This window comes from Notothenia coriiceps, unplaced genomic scaffold, assembly GCF_000735185.1.
Source record: "Notothenia coriiceps isolate Sejong01 unplaced genomic scaffold, NC01 NC01_scaffold00022862, whole genome shotgun sequence".
Lineage (NCBI taxonomy): Eukaryota > Metazoa > Chordata > Actinopteri > Perciformes > Nototheniidae > Notothenia > Notothenia coriiceps.
In genome coordinates, this window is record NW_011355563.1 from 531939 (window position 1) to 548518 (window position 16580).

Below are 16580 nucleotides of genomic sequence, written 5' to 3' on the forward strand. Positions count from 1 at the left end.
AGTAATGTCCCACACGCCTTTGTTCTGTGCTTCTGCAGAACATGCAGCATGTTTAGAGTCACATGTGACAGGATACTAAATCTATTGACTGTGCGATGGCAGGTGATCAGATTTATTCGACTTTTCCCTTTCAAGGAGTGTGTTAGAATCTGAAAAATCTCTCTTCTCACACTCTCACAAGCACACACACACACACATCATTTCTCGCCATCACTTCCCACCGAGTAATTACAGCAAGGCCGAACTAGTGGCTGCCACCTAGTGACCGTCTTCTCCAATAATCATGAAATATCTCTATGGCTCGCGCCCCCACTCGGACCATAACTCTCCTTTACTGCAGACAGCTCCAATAAAGGATTACAATTACAATTAAAGTAATGAGCAAAGAGGAAAAAAGGAAAATCTCAGAGAAGGTTCCCTTGACTAACTAAATGGTAGCCTAGTTTCTTGACAGAATGGAGTTACCATATCAGACTCATTACCGGCTCCCATTTCTTATTCTGCCCTAATAATTAATTTGGGGCGTGTTGAAACCTGGAGTCCTCAAACATTTAAATAATGGTTTCGAAAGTGATGAATGTGAAATGAATTGAAATATAAATGCTGCAATAAGAGATTAACTTCTTGTTATTTTTGTTTTATGGTGGTGAGGATGTAAAAAAGCAGAAATCACTTACTGTAAAACATATTATCTTTTCTTTTCTAGAAGATTGTGCAAGTCATATAATCCAGAGAATAAAAAACAAACATGCAGAGGAAACACATTTCAACAAGCACATGGGGGAAGTCATTGGGGAGAAAAAGTACTGAGTCAAGACCCGAGAGTAACCTCTTGACTTCCTGGTATCAACGCTGTGTTACAGTTGTGCTACACCCACGCATGAAGTTTAAAAAAATCTCTTTTTAGCGCCAACATATGAGGAACATCTGTCTGCCTGCGACTCATGGGGCTCAGCTGAAGAGTCGCCAGGGAGAGCGGGGTGAAATGAGGAGAAAAAGAGCCGGAGAAAGACAACAGGGGACGACATCAGCGGCAATACCTTCACGACGCTGGCTGAAACCATTTCTGTTGGCCCGTCCTCTGCTAACCTGCCAGGTCCCCCACAACTCCTGCACTTAACACACTGTTGTTTTTTTCTCCCTCTATAGTGTGATGGCTATTGCAGAGGGGCTACGGAAATTTGGAGACTGCTGAGCCAAAACAGATCACTTCAAAGCGGCTTATTTAACGCTTGCTAAATTTTTCATCACAGTCGCTTAATATCCTGGGGAAGGGGAGCTTTTGAAGTTGCTGTGAGACCGGGGATGTTCTTCTTACAATTATTTTCCCCCTCCCATTACCACCCTCCCTCTGTTGTACTCAAACCCCTAAACCTAAATACAAACACACTCAGTTAACACTACTACATATGCCCACATGCACATACAGAGGTGCCAAGATGGTACGGATGCAACTCCTGCACAAGTAAACCACATGCTTGCATACGCACACACAAACGCATTTCTTTTCATTTGGGTAATTTTTCAACATGTTGAGAGTAAAGGACGGGTCTAATTCTAAAAGTTTAAAGAACAAGAATAATATTTGGTGAAATGGTCTACACTCCTGTAGATCAGCTGCACAGCTACACACATTTTCATACACACACTCCGCAAGAAAAAGTTTCTCTTTTTGTTGGTCTGATTATTTGCTGCTTCCTTTCTTTATCATATAGAATAGTAAACCAACAAATCTTTGGTTTTTAGACAGTCAGACCAAATAAATAATTTTAAATTATTAAGTGTTTTTTTATATTTTATAGACACAAGATTATGCAAGAAAATAATAATTATTAGATGAATAGATAATTAAATAATTTTTAATCTATAACAAAAATATTTTCTGCACGATACGAGCATCTCTATGAATGTTCTTATTCTTTACTTTATTTTCATTTTTTATTTAAACTATAATTTCTAAAGAAACAAGTGTGGATATGCTGTATAGCCGTTATTCATTCTTCATTTCCCTAATAGCAGACACATTTGTGAAAAAAAGACTAAATGTAATTTTGAATGCAGCTTTTATAATGAACAAAATACAACATAAAATACAATATCTAGTCTCATATTACAACATTCTCTTATGATACTGGATAATATGTTGACGTATTTCCTTGTTTCAGAGCTAGCCCTGCTCTCTTTTCATGTGATCAAAGGGATTTGTAGACATATAATTATTGTTGTGATGCGTTTGGGTGGATATGAAGGCAGTGAGGACTGAGTGATCGGAGGAGACGAGGAGTGAGCGCAGGGTGTCACTGCAGGGAGAGAGCACAAAGACCAGGGAGACACCGGCGAGAGACTGGAAGGGGAAATGGCCATGGCAGCAGCGAGGGGAAGGTGGGGGGGGGTTATAGATGAAGCAAGCCGGGGTGAGAGTGAGCAAAGAGCAGCGCCAGAGGCAACAGCAGCGGCTGGCAGCCACTGGTATACCAGTCAACCATGATGGAACACGCACTCCAACAGTCCCTCCCTCCCTTTTGTCTCTCTATAACTGCAGGTCCGGGCCTCCCCCTCTGGCCCGGGTGGGGGCAAAGGCTGTGGCACCGGCCCCTGAGCTAAGGCCCCCTTTTGCCACAGAGGAGCGCCCACACTGTGTGCCAGGGCCTGCTGATCTGGGCGAGGTGAGTCAGAACCTGTTAACATGACTGGTGTCCCCAGCCTGACACACTGGCTTGCTTGACATGCACATGTGCACATAAATGTTCTACAAACGTGTGTGTGTGTGTGTGTGTGTGTGTGTGCTTTCTCTCTCCCCCCCCCTCTCTCTGCCCTACCAACCCTGCCAGCACTCCCTTTCCTCTCATCCAGATACAATCCTTTCAGACATAAATTTCAATTATTCACCTCATCCAAATAATGCCATGTGACAAGAATTATCCCTACTGTAATAATCCACTTAACTGGGAAAGAGCAGCTCATCAAAAAGAGAAAGGAGAAAAGGGCTTGGAAGTGAGGGTGGTGGTGGTGCGGGGAGACTTGTCAACCAGTCTCGAATCAGGACCCTCATAACAAGAATTTCTTCCCTTTTTGAGGAGGCAGTCTCGAAGCGCACTGGGATGATGAAATTGAAGTAAATTGAAAGAAAGCCTCGGAGAATGCTCCCACAATCAATAACCCCAGGATTAAATTAGCCTTGGCATGAAGGGATGATGGGGGGAGGATGAAGAGTGAATGGTGGTGAATGACATTGAGACATGTAGACTGAACAATGCAGCACTCCTGTAACCTGGATGCTATGTCCATACAAGGACAGTGAATGCACCTGTGATGTATTCCATCCCACTTAGCGATAAGACAGTCCCGGCTATAATCATTGTCATCACTTGATGCGAGCAACGTGTAATGAACACTTCCATTCACACTTTACGGAGAAATGTATTTACAATTTAGAGAACTTATGAAGAGTCGAGAGACCCTGAGATAAAGGGGGGACAACAATCATGTGAATATTTCTTATAGCTGAATATTAATATGATGTACTACTGTAATGCAGCAATTGAGCAATATTTACAGAAAGTGGGATGCAAGGAAATTAAAATATTATTTTACTGCAGTCTACATCTTTAAGAATGAATTGACTGACTTTCTTTGAATCTTTTTTTGAGGCTACTATAAAAAGTCTATTGTTCATTTTTTTTTCTTCTTTCTATTGGTGACCTAGAGACAATTAAAAAAATTGGATCAAACTGTGGCTGATGACCCACTCTTGAAACAATGGGCTAAAAATGAAATAGATATGTAGTAAAAGTGTTGTGCTAGACATGATTAAAGCAATGTTAAAGCTAAAATAGACCTTTTTCCTCTAAAGACAAGGAACCTAGAGTACACTCTCATTATTGACTTGGGGACATCAGAGTGGTGCTAAAGTGAATGTCAGCTAATTGGAAGGCTTCACCACTTGATCTCACTGGGGTTTGGGTAATATAATCTGGTAGCGAAGATAATTATTTTGCTAATAAAAAATTTAAAAAAGAGTACCAACTTCTTTAATTTACTAGATCATAAAAAAGTCGACTGATTCTCAACTATGTGTTATCAATTGCATAGTGTATCTTCTTGACATTCATTCTCTCCAAACAGCTGGTTTCATTGGAAAGCACACAATTAGTACTTGGTTGACAATCATGGCATGCAACATTCATCAATATTTAGAAGCCATAAATAATACACAGGTTTGTTTTTTTTTACATGGGAATGGGATTAAATTAAATGTGAGTATCATTTGATCTCACCTGCAATGCCTATCATCTTATATGCACTTATATTAATTAGCCATTCTAAAATTAGTTTTCAACATTGTGGTTATCAGTCAAGTTATTTGTATAAAACACTGAGTTCTTACCAGTGCTTCTCTGGGGGGGGCCGCCGTATCATCTCCAAGCGGGAGGCCAGGCTGAGGGGATAAACAAACACTTGTATTAGACTGCCATCTACTGGAGGATGGAGGCTATGCTGGTTTTTGGAAGCAGTGATCAAATAGCAGCTGTTGTGGAAAATTATTAAGAAAATGTATCCAGAACTGTACAATTTTAAATACATTTGCTTTACTTGAGTATTTCCATTGTGTGCAACTGTATACTTCTACTCCCATACAAGGTCCTTCCTTCCTGCAGCGGTCAGACTATATAACCAGCACGGCCCCTAGTAGACCACACACACACACACACACACACACACACACACACACACACACACACACACACACACACACACCTCTTGTTGTTAAATATCAACTATGTGCAATATATACAGTTGCAAGAAAAAGTATGTGAACCCTTTGGAACTACCTGGATTTCTGCATAAATTGGTCATAAAATGTGTTCTGATCTTCATCTAAGTCACAACAATAGACAAACACAGTCTGCTTAAGCTAAAACCACACAAACAATTATATTTTTTATGTTTTTATTGAACACACCATGTAAACATTCACAGTGCAGGGTGGAAAAAGTATGTGAACCCTTGGATTTAATAACTGGTTGACTCTCTTTTGGTAGCAATAACCTCAACCAAACGTTTCCTATAGTTGCATATCAGACCTGCACAACGGTCAGGAGGAATTTTGGACCATTCCTCTTTACAAAACTGTTTCAGTTCAGCAATATTCTTGGGGTGTCTGGTGTGAATCGCTCTCTTGAGGTCATGCCACAGCATCTCAATTGGGTTGAGGTCAGGACTCTGACTGGGCCACTCCAGAAGGCGTATTTTCTTCTGTTGAAGCCATTCTGTTGTTGATTTACTTCTGTGCTTTGGGTCGTTGTCCTGTTGCATCACCCATCTTCTGTTGAGCTTCAATTTGTGGACAGATGGCCTTAAGTTCTCCAGCAAAATGTCTTGATAAACTGAATTCATTTTTCCGTCGATGATGGCAATCTGTCCAGGCCCTGAGGCAGCAAAGCAGCCCCAAACCATGATGCTCCCTCCACCATACTTCACAGTTGGGATGAGGTTTTGATGTTGGTGTGCTGTGCCTTTTTTTCTCCACACATAGCGTTGTGTGTTCCTTCCAAACAACTCAACTTTGGTTTCATCTGTCCACAGAATATTTTGCGAGTAGTGCGGTGGAACATCCAGGTGCTCTTTTGCAAACTTCAAACGTGCAGCAATGTTTTTTCTGGACAGCTTTGGCTTCCTCCATTTTATGACCAACTTATGCAGAAATCCAGGTAATTCCAAAGGGTTCACATACTTTTTCTTGCAACTGTATATATGCCGTCAAAAACTGTGCAATATATACCTGGCTGCTAAATCCTCAGAACTGTTACAGGGTGTGTATTTTTGTAAAATGTGTAACTTTTTTTATTATAATTTCTTTTTTTATCTGAAGTACTTTTTGTATGCATGCTTCGGTAACATCATGCCGTCTTTGGCTCTTTTCTGCTGTAACAATGTACATTTCCCCTCTGTGGGACTAATAAAGGTATTCTGATTCTGATGAATATCTTGACTTACTAGTAACTTTACAAATTTTGATTTTCACAGTTTGGATGCATTTTCAACAGTAACGATACGAATGTATTGATCATAAGATGCAAAATATAAAAGTACTTCAAATTACAATGTACATATTACTGCATGACCAACTATAATGATTACAATAATACATGCCACTATTATACTTGGAGAAGGCCCTTATTTTGATGCTTATAATTTTGTCTTTTTACTCCAGTAAAATTGTGTAAGTAAATTGACAAGGTAATTGATACTTCTTCTTTAGTAAAAAATTAGTTAGTGGAAATACTTCTTCCAGCATAATTGAATTTGCCGTGATCATTCATCAAAAAAGCAATATCACAGATTAATGCTGCCGAAATAACAAAAAAGAAACAAAAGAAATTAAATTCTTAAAATACATTTAACAGCATCAAACTACTCAGGAGAGTTAAAGACATTGCCACATACAACTACTTCATAACAGACATAATCAAATCTAGTCAAGTAAGTGGTTAAATCCGTGGTAGAAACAGAGTAGTAAACGATATACATCGACATAAACTCGATACACGTGCATAAAAAGGAATACATATTTATGGCTATGCTCATGCACCAGTTGATTAATTAGTAAATAAGTAATTGTTATGCAAATGTTAGCATGCATGACAATCATTCATGACTTCAGTTCCTTACTTAATGTCTTTCCTGCTTCATCAGTCTCTTGGTTTACTCAGTCTGCCTTTTCATGGTTAATGATTAAACTATGCTCTTTCATTCTGGATAAAATATGATTTATGCTTGCCTAAATGAACAGTGGATGTAGAGGCAAATTGTAAAGCTGTCCCTGCATACATGTTTAAGCATTGCGTTTATTTATGTGTGTTTTTCTGCCTGTCAATGTTAGCAGAGGTTCGAGTGATCCACCAGGCTTGTTTGGCTTACAGTGACCTTTACACATCATGTCATAATGCACAAAATAAGACAGAGAAAGAAAGACTACACGTTGAAGTGGAAGGACGTACTATGCAAGGTCATGTTAAACAGACTACTTAGAACAGACACAGACATTTTAGCATCGTACGGTGAAGCAGAATAAAGTCGGCCTTTTGCGTTCACTTTGTCAACACAAGCATGTCTGAACTTTTGAAGCGATGCAGCAGCTAGCTAGCATGCTAACTAGCAAGTGTTTGCTAACCTCTTACTAGCAAAGCAGTTATAAAAGTAACTAAAGAAAAGGAAGGCATTCAAGTGTCATGTCATCTAAATACATTATACTGTCGCGTCTGAACAATGAGAGGTGAATGTATTTGTTGCATAAATGTAGACCTGTGTTGGTGGATCAGGTTGCTCGGTGGATGCCATCTTCCTCGTCTTCTTACAGGCTGCTCGAGTGAGCCACTCTCGATTGCTTTTCCTGAAGGCTCTAAACACTGCATATTCATCACACAAAAACGGACTTTCTTATCTTATCATTTTACAAAAACACTATTTTTGTTATGTCAAGGAAAATGCCATAGCATGTGTCCTGATTGCTCTCTCTAAAAATAACATAAAACTATAACATTGTGTTAATTTGTGTGTGCCTTTATATCAGTGTTTTGGACTACAATTGTTTGCCTATCTGATATCCCACTTAATTAAAATATGAAATACTTGATTGTGCTCCTTGTAGTTTCTGAGATAGCCTACAGCCATTTTCTTATTATACTTTATACTTGGTCTTTGGGCAAATTAGATAACCGTTTTAAGAGATCCTCACTCTAAGGGTTTGACTGATTTTTTTAATATTTTTTCGTTTGCACTGTACATATACATTCAGAGAAAACAGAAGTCAAATGAAAGGTACTTGGAATTTGCTTTGCAAGCACGATATCCCCAACTTTGATGAATAATAATAGTTATGTCAGTAAGCTATTTAAAATATAAGATGTACTGGCCCAGTGTGTGTTATCAAATAATAATACAAAAAAAAAAAATAGTTTATTTACTATTTATAATAGCGGTTCATAGTTATGAAAATCGGGTTTTTCCAAGGGGGCACTTTTTCAAATCAATTTTTATTCTATTAAAGGATCACTTTAGGTATGATCAATAATGCAGGGACAGCATTTAATGCAGGATATTTTTTAAAGATATGTTGTGCATGAGTGGTGCATTAATTTACACAAATCATAACAAATTGAATCAACAGAAAAAGCAGTCATCTGGGGCCATTGAGGCTCCTGACAGTCTGGGGGCCGGGAGTAGTTGGTCCCATTATCTGTTTTATAATCCAGCCTTGATTCTGAATCTGCCTGCCCAAGACAATCCTTTCAGTTGAGGCCAGTACTACTGATATAAGCTGTAATAATAATAATGGAACATTAAACGTCATTATTGCCACCAAGTGACACATTAAAAAGAAGTGAAATTAACTACACTGACTGTAAAGACGATGCTGTTTTCATGTTTCCCGAGAGAAGTTGACACATTTCAAGTCAGAGTCTACTGAAGACAGACTCTGTGTGATAACATAATTTACTATTTATTATATGGCTACTACGCCTGTTACAACAACCAATTTATATAAGTGCAAAAACGAAAATGTAACTAAAGTCTGAGTTAATTGTTAATCAGGGTTTACAATCATTTGTCTTAGAAGGCAAAGATAGAGCAAAAACTAAAAGCAAGTGGGTAAAAGGAAAATGCTGCAGAACAGGTATGCAGATGATGGGTGCTTGTGGAGAAAATGGAGATGAGTACTAAATGTGTTCCAGGCCCAGGCTCTAACAGTATGTACAGAACTAAGTTGAGACAGGAGAAATGCCACAGAGTTTATGCAGAAAAAGACCTATAGATAATTTAAGTCCATGAAAATATTCAACCACCAAATCGAAAAAGAACAGGTCTGCTTTTTGTCCCCGAAGCCCAAACTAAAAATGTAGAACAGCTATCTGTTTGATTCCTTTATTATATCAACAAACTATTCATGGCGGAGTAACATTTATTATTTTGTATTGTATACCTTCCTTTCCCCCTTTTGAGCTAATGGTTTGAACTTTCTATTCTCTTGGGTCTTGTATGACTATTTTTAAATACTTGTATGTGTTTTTCTTTGCACTTTATCTCAATACTTCTCATGTTTTATGTAAAGCTCTTTTAATTTAACTTTTAGCTAAATGTGTTAACTAAACTTGCCTTGCCTAGATCAGGTACATCCAGTACTTTTCAGGAGTTTATAACAATGGCAATCAAGAGAAGGTATAAAAGAAATAGCTAAACAAGGTGTCAACAAAATAATACAATTAGACATCCTTTCACCTTAAAATGCCATCGGAAGTGTTTGTTCAATACAGGCATCATATAATGATAAGACATTCACATTTTGCACAACAAATAGTTGGTATTGTAAAAAAAATAGGTAAGTAAATTAATAGAAAGAAAAAAATCTGAGCTGTAATGTGACTTTTCTCCAGAAGATGGCAGTGAAGCAACACTAACTCAGGACGCTGCCTTTCCACCTCAGAGAAGAAGACACCGCCGCGGTTCCGTGTTCGAAACTCGAGACAGGCGAGAACTGCAGTCCGCATCTGACAGCTTTAAGTTTGAAGAAAGAAGAAAAATCCGTTTCTCTATATAAAGCCAAGAATGACAGATAGGAAACCGTGTAGGGTGTGCAATTTCACACGGCAGAAATCATACGGGTTGGTAGTTCCCTCCTTAGCTGAGCTGAAGACAAAAGGTAAGTTAGAATGGCTAGAATTTGTTAACATGTCTAAAGGGTGACTATCATATCTGGCTCCCATTACCAAAACTGTTTTATACTATACATATTTAAGAGAATACTCACAATAAGTCTATAAAGCGGTCACAATAACTTCATTTGTTCTATATTTTACTAAACTGAATTGTGCCATCTTATACACAAATGTTATGATGTAAAATGATTGTCAGCACTGTTTCGGCTAACATTGCCGCCATTTGGAATTTGCTGCAGTTTAGTCTTGCTAATCTGTCAGCATCAAGAACGAGCTGAGTAGAGCAACATCGTGTTGAAACTTGCAGGAACTAAAGATGAAAAAGTCAGGCAAGACCTCCCTCCTTTCCTCCCATTCCTGGAACACTAGTCAGCAGGCGTTGCCCATAGCTATGGATACTTTACACTCTGATAAACCTCAAATACAGGCTCTGTCACAAGTGCTGTCTTTTTTTTTTTTTAAACTATCTCTATCTTTAAATCCTATTACTCCAGGAGACACAAAACCTGACCCTTTGTACACATGCCAATGAAATATGTTGTTACAGCCATTTTGTTAGAGAGCACATACCAGAGGCTATAAGTAGGCTACAGTTAAACACAAAATAAAGCTGCTCACTGTTGCTCTATTAAACTGGTTAATGAATCAAGTAAATGGTTTCAGTTTTACTTTCACCACAAAGATGCTTCACATGTGATTTCCAAAGTTACAGACTCAGTGGGGACTGTAACTTATACTACCAGAGCCATGTTTAGCAAACCCATTGCTGAATTATAGATTGTTCATTAACAAAGAATATACAAACAAGTAGAAAGGGCCTAATGTTGGATTGGAGTAAACAGCACAATCAGCAGTGATTGTGCTGTGATGAAAGAAGAGGTGACAGCTTAGACGGATTGAGTTGTTTGTCGAAGTGGTCAGTATTTGCTTGAATCCTGCGATAGTAATTTGCTGTGCGATGGTGTGTTCGTTGTTACTGCCTGAAATATTTAGCTTAGCTGGAACTTAGTTGTCCTGCTTGTTTTGCTGTGATGTAGGCTATGGCTAAAGTTTATCAAAGTTCCCAGCACTTGTGATAAAGGATATTCACAAAAAAACTTTAATTTCTGCTCTTTCCACAGGAAGTGAGTCTCTTGGGTTCAGCCCCGCTGGGCCGGTCTCAGTCGTCCTAGAAGATGATGGGACGATAGTAGAGGATCAGGCCTACTTTCTGTGTTTACCTTTAAACACAAAGTTCATGCTATTGCATGAAAGAGAGACATGGTCTCCAGTTCGCAGGAGTAAGCTTTTTACTTCCTTCTGAGATTTGTCACAGTGAACTAATTCCTATAATTTTACAATGAAATGCACATCCCTGTGTTCTAATTGACTTTTCATTATAGTGGATGGTGGCACGGCCTGGATGGCCAGGGATTCTTTGGTGCTGGATGCCGATACTGTGGACGCCTCCAGTGCTATAGCACCCTGGTGGAGCCTGGCTCAGCAGCTGAAGCAGGACCTTTCCAGCATCATCCTCATGTCTGAGGCCGAATTACAGGTGCTAGCATTATTACTCTGTTTCTAAAAAGATGAAACAGCCTTATGGCAGGCATCTCCTTCTTTCCATCTTTAATTGATTGTGTTCCTGTGTAATATCTGCAACACACCCATATGACATGTGCACTTTAAAACTGAATTCAATCTTTATAAAAAAATAAGTAAAAAGAAAACATTTTTGAAGATTTTATCGGCTTGACTTTAACATGTCCTGTTCTCTTCCTCCTTATTTTGTTCTGCTTTTTGTTGTTGCTATGAAGCACCACATAGACCAACTGTAGTGTTCTTTATCAAAGTTAAAGTATTGTATTGCTTCGTTTCACCTGATGTTCCAGACCTTAGTGGATGCCCCATGCCCCGAGCTAGCCTCTGCTCTGGGCTTCAAGGAAAAGAAGGCCGGGGACCTTCAGCAGACACTGCAGGGCGTTTTGGACCGACGAGAGGAGGAGAGGCAGTCCAAAGAGTTGCTCCAGCTCTACCTTAAAGCTGCGGAGAAAGAAGAAGGACAGCAGGAATCGTCAAGCCAGGCCAGCCAGGAAGGTAAGGCTGTGTCATTGCGGGGTGGTTTTCATTTTTACAATACGGAATTTATTTAAAAAAGACTATTGTATTATAATATAATTCCTGGTTAAAACCTCTTATACTGTGGCTTTCTCATGCTGTGTGATGAGTTGTCTATGTATTTCACAGTTTGGTTAATGAAGAGAGTATTTCACAGCAATAGTGGTTCTAGGGAAAGCTATCATTTTCAATGTATTCAAGCCCCTAAAATCAAATAGTTAAGATAATTAATGAAAAATGTTTTTCATTGTTGTTATTTCTTTCAGAGCAGAGTTTATTTTGTCAGATGTATCTTTGTATTTAGAGGGCTTATAAGATAAGAGCTATGCCTTTGCTTTATAGCCACTAGGTGGAACCATTGTTGCTGCTAAATAATCCCACCTCTCAAAGAGATTTATTCAAAAAATGTCCTTATACAACAAATTATCCTGAAAGAGAATCCATTTTAATGTGTCAGGGGCTGTAGAAGTGGAGGTGGATGGGATGGAGGTGGACTCTGCATCCGGATTCATATCCAGGACACTGATGGTCCTGAAAGGAAAAACAAGCCCAGAGACCAGACTCTCCACTGAGGATCTGCAGGTAATGCTCTCAGAGACTCAACACTTCTACAGTGTGTGCTTTAACATGCCTTAATAAGTCTCTTTTAAAAATTACGGAAAGCTGCAAGTCCTGACACAACACATTCATACTTTATAAGTGACTCTGTCTTAAAGTCCTAAAGGGCATTCACTTGAACTAAAATGCTAAGCTAAGATTTGGTCAACCCCTATTTGAATACATAAAGAAAGCTAAATATTAGAAGCACCTTTCACTGGTATAGAGTTCAGTGCACAAACACCACTAACTACTCCCTCGGCTCTACTCTCACAGTGTCAACAAAAACTGAACATTATAAGAGTCACAAAGGATAGGATTTATTACAGGGATGTCTGATTGGATTGCATTATCTTTCTATATGTATCTAAAAATGAAGCCTCCTAATGTGTTTTTTAGATGGTAGTTACCAGAGGGGTAGAAGCAATGGAGCAGGTGCTGGGCTGGGACAGAACGAGGACTTCTGTGCTGTTGCAGGCCTGCGAGGCAGAGCTGACCGGACGTCTCCAGCAGGTCCAGGCCGTGCAGTCTATCAGGAGCAACGCACAGCTGGACAGCGGTGTGCACAGCGCGGAGGAAGCTGCAGAAACGCCATCCCAAGGCAGCAACTAGGCCGAGGCTTCACCTGAGAAGAGACTGATAAGAAATCACACTACCTGCCTCAGGGTCAGAAGAATGGGATATTTCTCATAGTATCCATAATGCTGGAATCCATGAATGTTAATGATGTTGACATTTGCTTTACTTTGTGAAAACTTGCAAACCACTTGAATTATTTTTTCCTCAAGCAGAAGCAGCACAGTCATTTGCACAAGCAATATTCATCAAAGAGATGCTAGCGCTAACCACTGGCTTCACCTCTCTATTTACTCCATATTGTGATTAGTGTCATGCTGTGAAATTAATCACAGGTCAACACATCCATGACAAGTCAAAGCTAGTTTAGCTTAGCATCAGGACTGGAAACAGGAATAGCTTGCCTGGCTCCTTCCAAAGGTAAGCAATTAAAGCTACTAGCACCATGTAAGCTCAGTTTTTACATATTAGTTCAGTCCCTGCTCGATGCCTTGCAATCTCACTGCGGTGACAATACTCCTGGAAACAACTGTGGGTGAACAGCAAGAAATAGCCCTAATATTGCCCCGCAAATATTGCCCCATTGTTTGATTTAACAATTGAGATATCACATGTTAAGTAATGAGCTTTAAGGGGTGCTAGTGGGCAGATTGTGTTAACTTCACAGCCAGGCTAACTCTTTCCTCCTGTTCTAAGTCCTTATGATAAACTCTGCTTATGCCAGCTACTTTTTTAAGTGGATAGGCATGAGAGTCAAATCAAACTTCTCATATAACTATTGATGAATGTGTATCTCCCAACATTTGGAATTATACTATGGAATCAGCTTTCCAGTATAATTGTTTACATTCTGCTCTCTTAAAAAACGATTCAGCAAATTGTACAATGCATTTTATTTTAAAAGGCTAAATATGTGTACGAAATGTACTTACTTTTGCTAGAGAAACCCTGTGGAACTCCAGTTTATGGTACATAAATATATTATTTTGTGTAGAAATAGTTTTATGTTCTATCATTGAATTGTCATTTACATCTTAATTATAAAGGATATTTTCGACATTCAGAGTAGCAGTGCGTTCCTCGTTACATGAGCTGGGAGCCAGGCGGGCCCCCCATTTTAAAGGCACCTCCAGTCAAATCTTAGAATAGAACAATTTCGAAATTGTGGTGGAAATACTTGGATAACAGGTATCCCTATTCAGGATTTAGGGAACATACACCGTTTTATGAATATGCACTTATGCCTAAATGTGGTACTTCCTTTTTCCAATTTGTACCACATTCTTCATGTATGTGCACCTTAGTTTGAAATGTCATTCATATGTGAGCAAACTCACCATGAATGCTTCATTTGATCAAAATATGGTGAGCTCAGGAACTCTTTACCCTTGAAGGTACAATACCAAAGTAACTTGTACATTACAGTGCAGACAGACGTTTCTGGCAGAAAACCAAATATATTTTTGATAAAAGCTCGGTATTAATCGTGAAAAAGTAGGACAAGATGATATTACTTCATACATGAAAGCTTCACTGAACACATTATGGGTACAATGGCTTCGTCCAATAGAACCAATATTTCTGGATGAGAGCTCATTTAAGACCTACTGTTATATACTACTGGCTGTGTGGTGTAAGATGGTGTGCAGGTCTTTGTGACTCACCCTGTAGAATATAGCCTTTGTCATGCCTGTCATTTCATCAGAGCTCTCTTGAACAATGAACACACATGAGGCGGAAGGATCATCTTTGTTGTGTTGTTGTGAGATTAAGATGTCATCACCAGCTTGTACTTTAGCATAAAATAAAGAGGAAAGTAGTGCATTCACATCAAGATCCGTCATTTATTAAGCCGTCGCTCTGTTTTGCAACCCTGTAAGAATTGATAAGTGTCAGTTGGCCAACACATTCCGACTTTGTATTTATTTTAAACATGCAAATATTGGAATGGAGGTTTCATGAGTGTACATTATGTGATTTAAGGTGCCTTTTATAAACATGTTGAATGGTGGTTGGAGGGATTTTCTCAAATTAAACAGCCCTGAATTTGACAGTGCTTTCATCCTTTATTATTAAATTCATGCCAATTTATGCACTGAAAATTCTCATGCACAAACATCTGTTAATGTATTCATCCTTTATTTAACCATTAAGTTCCTATTGAGATAATATCTATTCTGCTATGGAGCAAAATAAGAGGTTTCATAACTCATAAGTACAAATGTTGTCAGATTATACATAAAGAAAACTAGCAGAAATACAAAAACACACATTGTAAATACAGGAATTTAGCGGTTCAAATTATGAATCCAAATAATAGCACTTGTTAAAAGCTAGGAGCCCTTCTTTGTGAAAATGAAATTGAAACCGATAATTAAATGCTTTTCCATAGACATTAAGAAAACACTGTAGAAAAAACGACACAGTTCAGCACACCATATTGTCTCTTAAAAAATAGTAGGTTTGTGCACACATTGTAGGGTTGTGGACAACATAGTGATGGGTATGTTAGCTCTGCAAGCTGCTGCTAGATATTTTCCAAGAATTGGTTAATGGGTTTCACGGTGTGTGTAATTCCTGTGTATTCGGCTCCAACTAGGCTGAACAGTTAGGAGTGAGTGGGGTACGAGAGCGGTCGATTGTGCATGTGTCGCACTGTCTAGGTGGATTGGATTATAGTGCTCAAGTAACAACTGGAGTTTTTTCTTTGTAAGCACCCGGTTGCCCTTGGGACTCTAGGCGTTTCATGCTGGAAACAAACCATATCCCATGTGATCAGATGAGTTTTAGAGAACACATGTTGACCTGATGCCTTTGATTCTGTTGGGTTTACAAATGTCAAGGTGATGTATGGGTCAGTACACACATCGCTAAGTTATGTTGGCTTTCAAAGTCCAAAGTATGTTAGCAGCGAAACAGACCTGTCTACAGTAAGTTAACATAATGAGCTTTTTACAAAGTCACAAGTTCACAGAGAAGTGGCATTGGCTTATTTCAAGAGACCAGAAGAAAATGAATAAAACCCTGCATCAAATCAACACAAATGCAGTTCTTTCTCATAGCCGCACATTCAGGTGTGCTCTTTAGCCCCACTTGTGGGCCACAGATGGAGGAAATGTTAGCAGGGGAATGCAAAAGTGTCAATTGAGAGGCAATTTCATGTGTCTGAAGAACCCCATAATGACTGTTTTGATAGAGGGGCAGAGCTGGGATTGCTGAGAACAAGCTGCATAATGTATGAGGGTTAAACGACTAGCAGTCATCGCTCCTTAGACAAGACGTGCTGACGTACACTGCATGGAATTTTGTTGTTATTTCTGCATTACAATGTGTTTCTGTCTTCAGCAGGAAAAATGCAGAATGGTACACAGCTTAGTACAATGTGTGAATGTTTAATCGTGTCAAAATTCTTGTCTGATAACATCTGGCTACATGCTGTATGGTCAAAACACTTACATTAGCCATTTTAATGTCTTTCTTCTTTTATTCCCACAAGCAGCAAAACAATGAAATGCCAATTCAAAAGTGGTTAAAAGAGGTTTGTAAAGGTGACATTACAACAGCATCTCAGCAAACAAAGAAATAAAACATTCA

At 38.9% G+C, this 16580-nt stretch overlaps 2 protein-coding genes across 3 annotated transcripts in view; one reads left to right on the top strand and one right to left on the bottom strand.

The window, feature by feature from the left end:
- pex14 (peroxisomal biogenesis factor 14) overlaps positions 1 to 7400 on the bottom strand; it is a 45017-nt gene extending 37617 nt beyond the window's left edge. For both annotated transcript variants that reach the window (XM_010781186.1, XM_010781184.1), the window contains exons 1-2: positions 7306 to 7400; positions 4388 to 4438 (exon numbers count right to left, since the gene is read on the bottom strand). In XM_010781186.1, the coding sequence (XP_010779488.1) occupies positions 4388 to 4438; positions 7306 to 7341 (87 nt within the window). In that variant the 5' untranslated portion in view covers positions 7342 to 7400. The remainder of the gene's footprint in view (positions 1 to 4387; positions 4439 to 7305) is intronic.
- Positions 7401 to 9509: 2109 nt separating this feature from the next.
- Positions 9510 to 14820, top strand: dffa (DNA fragmentation factor, alpha polypeptide). Its single transcript, XM_010781187.1, has 6 exons — positions 9510 to 9700; positions 10838 to 10996; positions 11099 to 11253; positions 11588 to 11792; positions 12271 to 12395; positions 12810 to 14820. The coding sequence occupies exons 1-6, from the start codon at positions 9607 to 9609 to the stop codon at positions 13020 to 13022; spliced, it is 951 nt and encodes a 316-aa protein (XP_010779489.1). The 5' UTR covers positions 9510 to 9606; the 3' UTR covers positions 13023 to 14820.
- The last annotated feature ends 1760 nt before the right edge of the window (positions 14821 to 16580 follow it).

Coding starts and splice junctions, on each gene's coding strand:
- dffa (XM_010781187.1), top strand. CDS start 9,607: ATGACAGATAGGAAACCGTGTAGGGTGTGCAATTTCACACGGCAGAAA. Junction 9,701..10,837: donor AGCTGAGCTGAAGACAAAAG/GTAAGTTAGAAT, acceptor CTCTTTCCACAG/GAAGTGAGTCTCTTGGGTTC. Junction 11,254..11,587: donor TGTCTGAGGCCGAATTACAG/GTGCTAGCATTA, acceptor CTGATGTTCCAG/ACCTTAGTGGATGCCCCATG.